Source organism: Coregonus clupeaformis, unplaced genomic scaffold (assembly GCF_020615455.1).
Source record: "Coregonus clupeaformis isolate EN_2021a unplaced genomic scaffold, ASM2061545v1 scaf2859, whole genome shotgun sequence".
Classification (NCBI taxonomy): Eukaryota; Metazoa; Chordata; class Actinopteri; order Salmoniformes; family Salmonidae; genus Coregonus; species Coregonus clupeaformis.
The window spans coordinates 1-10,477 of NW_025536313.1; the positions used below are offsets into that span (position 1 = coordinate 1).

The window sequence follows — 10,477 nt, forward strand, 5'->3', positions numbered from 1 at the left end:
TTAGTTCTCTCCCTGGATACACCACCACTCCACCTCACAGGAAAACTCCTGCCTGAGCTTTTTACTGTCCCTTTCCACACTGCTAATGCAAGAGGAAGGACTGAAAACACATTACTGTGAAGTAATATAATGATGATTCATGTTTATTATTACCTGTTTTTATGGTCATGTTTTGAAATTATACTTCATTACTATAATGATTATCAATACGCCTGAACATTAATTCAGTCACCTCTGGTCGACAAAAACATATTTTCCTAGTACATTAATTGTCAAATTCATTTTTTAATTTTTTATTTCACCTTTATTTAACCAGGTAAACCAGTTGAGAACAAGTTCTCATTTACAACTGCGACCTGGCCAAGATACAGCAAAGCAGTGCGATAAAAACAACAACACAGAGTTACATATGGGGTAAAACAAAACAAAGTCAAAAATACAACAGAAATAAATATATATACAGTGTGTGCAAATGTAGCAAGTTATGGAGGTAAGGCAATAAATAGGCTATAGTGCTAAATAATTACAATTAGTATTAACACTGGAATGATAGATGTGCAAGAGATGATGTGCAAATAGAGATACTGGGGTACAAATGAGCAAAATAAATAACAATACAGGGATGAGGTAGTTGGGCGGGCTAATTTCAGATGGGCTGTGTACAGGTGCAGTGATCGGTAAGGTCCTCTGACAACTGATGCTTAAAGTTAGTGAGGGAGATAAGTGTCTCCAGCTTCAGAGATTTTTGCAATCATCAACCAGCATCGAGCACTCTGCCTTCTCTCGCAAGCGAGGGGCATGTTGAGGTAAATATGCTAACCGCGACGGTTGCATTATGTAATTTATTGGTGGGCTGGAAGATGCTGTGTTTTTTCTTTTCTATTCAGAGGCTATTTACTCCCAATATGAGATAATTTTATATAGAATGTTTTTATAATGCATGTTTACTAGGGTTGAGGTTAGCGCATCTGAGTAGGGATTATTTGGCCGGGGTTCAATACCTGTCCTACCTATCAATCATATTGCTGCTTGTAGCCTATAACTGATGATCCCCACACTAGAAACACCGAAAACTATCTGTGCTAGCAAACCCCATGTTCCACCCCTCCCCTGCGTAACCTTGAAGTTTGTTAAGAAACAAACACTTGTCTACGAAAAGAGACATGTTTAACGGATTCCGCTTGGCACCCAGCCGAGAGCACACGAAAACCACTTGCAAATTTACCAAAACTAACCAATTACTTGCGGTCTGTTCGTAAGCAATAAACGGAGGCAGATTAGCCACCACAACTCTTATCGAAAGAGGCGACATCTGCACCAACACACCCCTCACAAAAATCCCACTCACAACAAGACAAACCTTTTTCATTAACACAACCACCGCCTTGTTCATTCTGGATGCAGAGTGCAGATGTTCTGCTCTAACCTGTTCGCCGACCATGAGCAAAACTTCCTCCACACCGTTCTCCGGAACGCATCCGAAGAGACAGCGTTTCTTCTCCACTCGGTTGAGGCCATCACGCCGCCCTAACAAACTACCCCTACTCCCCCCTCAAATCTAAACGATAAACAGTGGAAACCAATAAACAAACCCTCCACCATGAGAAAATAAATTCAGAAAATACGCAAGAACCAAAAGAAAAAAAGAATAGTAGCCCTCCTCACGAACCACAAAACTCTCACACAACCAACTTCTTCTTCTATGATATAAAGGCGGTCCACAAACCAACGTTAAAAAGTGCATGCCGCCACCTACTGTGCTGGAGTGTGTGGTCAATCACGGTTTCCAACATTTCTAAATCCTCCTACCTAACTCAGTACTTCTGAGAAAATAAAGAAGAGCCCTACTAACTTCAAAATAGACCCTCCCCCATCCCCAAAATCCCTTCCAAACCCCCCCAACCTCAATGACCCTACACTTCAATCTTTCCGTCTCTTCAACATACTTACAACAATATAACAACACATGTTCCACCGTTTCATCGACCATACCTTCCAGACACAAATCATTCCCATGCTTGCCAACCAGATGTAATGACGAGATCATTGTACAATGTTCTAAGCGCAATTGAGTAAACACCACCTCTTCCTTCCTAATCTGACATTTGAATCTTGGTCCATCGACCTTTCTGTAAAACTGTAAACTATTCATATAAATGCCGGCCCTTGTGCTCAGAGTACCATCTCTTCTGCCACACATCTATCAAAATGTCTCTGATCTTACATTTGGCCTCACCTCTACCCAGTGGAACATTAATATCAATTATATCTCGTTTCAAAGCTCTTTTAGCTAACTGGTCTACAATTTCATTCCTTTCCACACCCAAATGTGCTGTGACCCAGCAGAATCTCACTACTACACCCATTCTCTCAATTCTCCATAATAACATTAATACCTCCAATAGCAGGTAACTCCTATTAGATTTCCCAGATGATAAACTATTCAATACAGACAGAGAATCTGAGCATACTATAATTCACCCACTGGAGGGCAACTATTATCACCAACAGTTCAACTGAGTATACTGACAGTTCATCTGTTAGTCTTCTACATATCTGCACATCAAATTCAGGAAGGTAAACGCCTGCTCCTGTGAGCCCACTATCTGGGTCCTTGGATCCGTCTGTGAAAAGCGGTAGAAAAGCATAAAAACTTCTACCAATGTAATTGTCAACCAGTTTCTCTATATCACTGACTTCTGACCAATCTTTCCTTTTCTCTACCAAGGTTAGATCAACAACAGCGTCTGGGAGTAACCATGGAGGAACATCCCCTATCACCACAGAAGGGCCAACCTCCAACTCCCTCAAACCACTCTCATCAGCAAGCTTTCCAACTGTCCAACCAAAACCACTGCCTTGTCTACTAGTATATTCCCAACAGTCATCTAGAACAGTAGCAGTGGGATGCTCAACCTCACAGCCTTTCAAACCAATAAGATAATGACCATTTTTTACGCTGTATATCCAAAGGCATCTCTCCTGCCTCCACCAGTAAGGCACATACAGATGTTGATTTAAATGCACCAATACATATCCTTAAAGCTATATACTGGATTCTGTCCAGGTTCTGAAGGCAAGTCTTTACCTCTGTTCCATAAACTGTACACCAGTAATCAATTGTCGTCCTGATCAGAGCTCTATAAATATCCATCAACAATTGTCTGTCAGCACCCCATTCATAACCAGAGACCCACACAACCAACTACCGCGAAAGTTAATGAATGAGAGAGACAGAGACATCGTTACAACACTGTACATAGCCATAATATAACGGTTCTTCTTCTTTGGAGTTTAACGGCGGTTGGCATCCAATATGTTGCATTACCGCCCCCAACTGGACTATAATATAAATCCATTATACTTTGTGATACAAAATGGGAAAAGGGGAAATTATAATAATACAAAAAACACCCTTCCAACTAACCCTACACTCATTAAATACCCACTACCCAATTCCACTACTTTGACCCTATCTGCTCCTGCACCATGCCAACGGCCTGGGAGGACGGGACACCACCACTCAACACACCCTGTAACTCTTCTGAAGTCTAATCTTGTATGCCCAAATACTTCTCTGCAGCTGCCACCACAACATCTTTTTTCTTTGATTTACGTTCCATTTCTGCTGTACAATTGATAACCATTGCTATGAACGCTAAAAGCTAACTTTACTGAAGCATATATCACTTGTTGGCCTATCCCTCTGTGCTGGCACAGATCTACAACCTGAAAGAGCGCAGTGGATTCGGCACTATGACTCTAACGGGATAACTGATATATCCTACCATGACTTTGTCGGGTAAAGACTCAAAACTCAAAAGGACTGACAGTGACTCCTCTGTTTCACCACGCTCACCACCGGGTCTGCGTTGCACCAAATGGCGGGAATCACAAACACCAGGAATCTTCAACTTGAATTGCTCCACTTCTACACTTAACGCTACCCCAGAAATCACTCCTTTCAATGGTGCCCTGTTCCTAAGAGCAAAGCAAGAAACAGATCTTGACCAAAGTTGCGTGACACGGAGCGCCCACTCCCTCTGGTCAGAAGAAACACAAACAAATATCACAAGTCCACTACAGGTTACCTTCACTGATTCAACTGCACCCAACTCCTTTCCCACCCACCCTGAAACCACAAATGGATCTGCCAAAAGGAATGGATCCACTTTCTCCAAAAATGTAACTCCTACTGCACCAGATTCTTCTATATCATGTCCATTGATGCCAGGCTCTGGTTCTGAGCTCATCACCACACCTTCTACCTCACTTAACTCTCCCTCATTCATTTCCATTTCACCTCCTGAACTCAGTCTGGCGAATGGCTCACTCTGTTTGCACTTGAGTTATAACATTTGAAATGTCTCTATTCCTTTGAAACTTTTGTGAGTGCAATGTTTACTGTTCATTTCTGATTGTTTATTTCACTTTTGTTTATTATCTATTTCACTTGCTTTGGCAATGTAAACATATGTTTCCCATGCCAATAAAGCCATTTGAATTGATTTGAATTGAGAGAGAGAGAGGGCTCCATGTTAATGTATAGGGGACATGAGTCAGTCATGGTTACTCATGGTTATGTGATGAAGTAACCCTGCCTGCGATTTCAAAATCAGTGTCGGCCCTCAGCCCAATAGGGAATGTCCTCTTGGTGTAACGGTCAAGCTGTTGCTTTCTCCCGCGGTAGACCTGGTTCATATCCCGGCAGTTACATTAAGCAGTCTATTCTCTGAACAGAGTCCAGACAGCCTGTTCCCAACAGTGAGGTCAGTGGGATTGGAGTCCTCTCTCGCTCTCTCTCTCTCTCTCTCTCTCTCACACACTCACTCACTCACTCACTCACTCACTCACTCACTGGAAGAGAGAAGTGAAATTGTGTGTCTCCTCTCGTCAACAATACTCACCTTGAGAGACTCCACAGCCTGTTGGAGCTCCTTCAGCTCCTTCTCTCTCTCCTGGAATCTCTGCTGGACCTTCTGCTGACTCATCCCCAGCTGCCTCTGTGGAGAATCACTCTTCAATGAGCTATCAAGCTTTATTTGTCCAGTAGATCAATAGTATAGTAATGGGACATAGGGCCCATAGAAGATAGGGATTAATATGTTGAGGAAGTGTTTGTGTGAAATTATATTATTATGTTGTTATGTGAATGATTATAGTTTTAACAGTGCACAAAACAGGGAGCTGATTGGGAGTTTGATAACGAATGATAATGGTGTTTGATAATGAATGATAATGATGTTTGATAACAAATTACAATGGTGATACCTTTGGAGAATCTGGGTTAACACATCTATATAATCAAGGTTTGTGTTCATATTTGTTCTGCCATGGATCGATTTCATTTGAATGATCTCATATTCAAACAGCCTTAGTTCCTACTGTATCTTTAATTATTTGTTTATCAGACAGTCACCAACAAGTAGTTCTGGTCTTACCTGTTTCTCAGTCCTCTCTGCTGCAGCTGACACTGTATCATGGCCTTTATGTTCATCCATTGTACACAGATAACAGATACACTGCTGATCGGTACGACAGTAAACCTCCAGCAGTTTGTCATGATCAGAGCAGATCTTCTCCTGTAGTTGTGCGGTGGCTTTGACCAGCTTGTGCTTCTTGAAACCAGGAAATTCATAGTGAGGTTGGAGGTGAGTCTCACAGCAAGAGGCCAGACATGCCAGACAGGACATGAGGGCTTTCTGCTTTCTGGTCCCAGTGCAGAAATCACACGCCACATCTCCAGGTCCAGCATAGCACAGAGCAGGAGGGGGAGCAGCCTGGAGTCCTGTCTTCTTCAGTTTGTCTACCACTTCAGCCAACACAGTGCTTCTGTTCAGAACAGGCCTTGGGGTAAAGGTCTGTCTGCACTGTGGACAGCTGTAGACACCTTTCAGATCATCCTGATCCCAGCTTTCTTTAATACAGCCCATACAGTAGCTGTGTCCACAGGCAGTAGTCACCGGATCCTTCAGTAGATCCAGACAGATGGAGCAACAGAACAGTTCTAGATTGTCAGCCATTTTAGTGCTCTCTCCCGTAGGTTAAGCAATGGCAGTGTCAAAGATTACTTTCTGTTCAGTGTCAAAGGTGACTTTCTGTTTCATGGAACTCTACACCAGAGGACAGGAAGTGGCTTCCTACTTGACTGTGTACTCTGTATGTAGAGGGGGTGTGGTTTCTTTGATAAGGAAGTGTGGGTAGTAGCCAGAGATGTTCAGTATTTCTCTTACATCTATTTGAAATACGTATTTTAATGACTTCTGAGTATTTTGTCATTTGAATCACACTGGGCTGAACTAAACTTTTCAAAATACTAAATACTTTTCTATACCATTTAAAAAAAAATTGTGATTCACATTTTGCATTAATTGAAAGTCGCTCTGGATAAGAGTGTCTGCTAAATGATTACAATGTAAATGTAATTGCAAAAATTAATAATTGCAATCACTTAAAAACTCAATTTAAAGAGATTCTTCGGGATTTAGGCAATGAAGCCCTTTATCTACTTCCCCAGAGTCAGATGAACTCATGGATACCATTTTAATGTCTCTGTATCCTGTATGAAGGAAGTTAGAGGTTGTTTTGGGAGCCAATGCCAACTAGCGTTAGCGCAATGACTGGAAGTCTATGGCATGCTAGCAGTTACTATAGACTTCATAGCGCTAATGTTAGTTAGAAACTTCCTTCAAACTGTAGAGACAAATAAATGGTTCCATTCATTCATTGACTTTTAGAACATTTTCAGGTCATTGTTTGTTTTCAGTGGAAAGTCCAAATACATTATTTTTCAGACGTTGGGTGTAAAACTGGCAAATCTATAATGTTTATTTATGCTCCATAAAGTTGTCCTAGAACCTGTTGTTACCCTGACCTCTCCCACAGATTCCATCAGGTTACTACATTCAGACCATGAACTCTAACCTGCACCTGAACAGCTTCCTCCTGCCCATCAGTGCCATGAACGTCATCAGCATCCTACCTCTGCTGCTGCTGGCCCCTCTCATGGAGTGTGTCACCTCCTGCTACCTGTCCATGGAGAAAACACCCTTCTCCCCCGCCAGAGTCATCAGTAAGCAGACACACACGGCACAGATACACACACAAACACACACAGAGAAAGACACACACACACACACAGACAGACAGACAGACACACACACTCACACACACACAGACACACACACACACAGACACACACACAGCCACACACACACACATGCACAAATACCATCCACATCAATGAGGCAGTCAATGTTAATGTCTCTCTCTCTGTTTCTCTCCCTGTCCCCTCCCTCCTCTCCTCTCTCAGTGCTGGGTCATGCGTGTGCGGCCCAGTCTGTCCTGGTAGCGGGCCTGTCTGAGGTCCACAGGAAGGGCTATCCTCTGACGGAGCAGGCCCTGTCAGGGAAGGTGCTCCAGGTGTCCTCCATGGCCTGCTTCCAGCTGGCTCCCCAGTACATCCTACTGGGGCTGGCTGAGGCCCTCGTCACCCCTGCCTGTGAGTGACAGAGAGCCAGCACGTATTTCTGACACACCTATTGCTGCTACACTGTTCGTACACAGAGACAAACTGGGTTTGAGATTTAGAATGTCAATGGACACCATATGTAGTTGGGATGAAGTTAAAATGTGGAGTGTTGGAACCAACTGCCAACATGGAGGATAGTATTCTGACCTCTGGAAGCTAGGGTTAGGATGCCCCCTACTGGTGTATTAGAGACAGACAAGAGACGTTTGAAACAAATGAATGCTTCTTTCTCTTCCCAGCCTTCCTCTCTTCTCTGTTCCAGGCTCTGTGATCTCCTTCCACCGGACACCCAGTCATATCAGAGGCATCTCCCTGCACTTCCTCCCCCTGTCCTACAGAGGGAGCTATTTCCTGGGAGCCCTCATCATCCAGCTGGTCTACCTACTCTCTGGAGGTAAAGGCTTCACTAACAGATGCATCATCGTAACCATAGAAACTGAAGAGGAACATACATTCATGTTGGAATGGTTGATGGGGTTCTGTCTGCATTATGGTGATTCAGTCCTATGGCCACTGATAGCACTGTTCTCCTGTCCAACTACAGGTAACTTCTACCCAAACACACTGCATGAAGGGAATCTGGAGCATTTCTTCTTCTTCTTAGCCATGTTGATGACCATAAACACTCTGGTGTTCTGGTGGATATCTTCCAGGTCCAGTATGAGAACCTCTCATGTATCAATATAGTCACTGTAGATGAGGCAGAGGACATGAGGAGGAGAGGAAGCCATTAGAGTTCTTTCAGTCTTGGACTTCAACATTTTCAGTCAAACAAATTTGAGAATTTCCTTGACCCCTTGAGGTGACCTGAACAAAGTTTCAATATAGTCTGTGCAGATGATCCAGATGACAATATTGAGACAGGTGACAATATTGAGACAGGTGACAGTATTGAGACAGGTGACAGTATTGAGACAGCTGACAGTATTGAGACAGGTGACAGTATTGAGACAGGTGACAGTATTGAGACAGTATTGAGACAGGTGACAGTAATGAGACAGGTGACAGTATTGAGACAGCTGACAGTATTGAGACAAGCTGACAGTAATGAGACAGGTGACAGTATTGAGACAGGTGACAGTATTGAGACAGTATTGAGACAGGTGACAGTATTGAGACAGGTGACAGTATTGAGACAGGTGACAGTGTGGAGACAGATTACAGTATTGAGACAGGTGACAGTTTTGAGACAGGTGACAGTACTGAGACAGGTGACAGTATTGAGACAGGTGACAGTACTGAGACAGTTGACAGTACTGAGACAGGTGACAGTACTGAGACAGGTGACAGTACTGAGACAGGTGACAGTTTTGAGACAGGTGACATTATTGAGACAGATCCACCCTAGCAGACTCTCCTCCCCTGTGTCCCAGGTACCTAGACCTGAGTGTGGTGCAGAGTAGAGGAGTAGGAAGCAGCCTTCTGGCAGAGAAACTCCTGCAGTACAAGACCTGCCTGTGATTCTACGACACCATGGAACGCTCCTCCACAACAGTCTCCATAGAAACAGTGTTGTGACCTCTACACTACCTTTGTCCCCTGTAGCGCTGGACTTCCACTTGGTTTATTTATGTATGTACTGTGTTTTCTTTTCATTGACAGTCAGTTTTAGACAGTTTAGATGGTTATAGACTTCAACCTTTGTGTTCCTTCCTACTCCAATATAATGTGTGGGTGTATTATGTGTCGTCTATTTCTCTAAATGGATGTACTGGTACATAGATGACTGGAAATAGCTGATTCATTGGGTCAATCAATTCAATAATAGAGCAATTCCAATGTCATGATGATGAGTTTTATTTTGAAAGATCACATTGATTCAGAATCCAGAATTGTTTGTATTCATACATGTACATGGGTGATTTAAATATTCTCATCTGACCATAAATGGATCAACAATGATCCCAGTTTCTGATTTGACTGGTTTGCCAGTACTACAGTTTACGTCAAGAGAAAAAGAGACACATTTACAGAGGATTGCAACAGCCAAGAGGTGATCAGGTAGACAGTAAAAGTCTGAAGCTTGAGTGTCAGTCTGTATGTGCCATCATTCCATCTCTGTAGCTCAATTGGTAGAGCATGGCACTTGTAACGCCAAGGTAGTGGGTTCGATCCCCGGGACCACCCATACGTTAAAAAAAATAAATAATAATATGCACACATGACTGTAAGTCGCTTTGGATAAAAGCATCTGCTAAATGGCATATTATAAGAGCACTAACCGATCTGGGACCAGGCTAATAAGAATGTGCTATGTTTAAAGAATTCTTTTTTTTACAATAATGTTAAAGAAGGGGAATTGAACCAGGTCGTAGGCCTGATGGAAGACTGTTAATAACCAAGAAGCTCTCCATCTATATATCTGAAATAGTTGAAATAATCTATATCTACTGGTAAATATTTTGATATATGATTTTGTACCAATCCCAAACCCAGGATAGAGGGGCTGAGTGAATGTGGTCTGGACTCTGTGGAGGAGGGTCATTGTGTCAGAGACACTGTAGAAGGACAGAGTACCTGCCTTGTGATCCAGGTCCACTCCTACTCTGGAGGACTGAGGGCCTGATACTTTAGTCACAACATTATTGTGTCTGAACCAATAAATACCTCTATAACACAGTAAACTCCAGGACTTGTCATTGAATCCAAATACACCATCATTACCTGTCTCTGTTCGGCTGATGTCTTTATATGAGACTGCTGTAACAACATTACCACTCCACTCCACTTCCCAGTAACAGCATCCAGACAGACCCTCTCTACACATAACCTGGTAGTCGTTGGTGAATCTGTCTGGATGATCAGGATATGGTTGGACTTGGCCTTTATAGGTCACCTTTCTGTTCCCTTCAGACAGAGATAGGTATGTGTGTGCTGTGTTTGGGTCCAGTGTGAGCTGACATGAATCTGGGAGAAGAGCAGAGCAGAGACCAATGAGGGGAGTTA

At 42.9% G+C, this 10,477-nt stretch overlaps 1 protein-coding gene and 1 pseudogene across 1 annotated transcript; one reads left to right on the forward strand and one right to left on the reverse strand.

Moving 5' to 3' along the window:
- Positions 1–4,858: 4,858 nt before the first annotated feature.
- On the reverse strand, positions 4,859–6,044 carry LOC121540827 (E3 ubiquitin/ISG15 ligase TRIM25-like; the record flags this gene model as incomplete). Its single annotated transcript, XM_045219887.1, has 2 exons — positions 5,442–6,044; positions 4,859–5,003 (listed from the first exon to the last, which is right to left on the reverse strand). Coding segments are annotated over exons 1-2 (727 nt in total), but the record flags the coding sequence as incomplete, so codon positions are not given.
- Positions 6,045–6,105: 61 nt separating this feature from the next.
- LOC121540113 lies at positions 6,106–9,137 on the forward strand (annotated as a pseudogene).
- Positions 9,138–10,477: the final 1,340 nt, after the last annotated feature.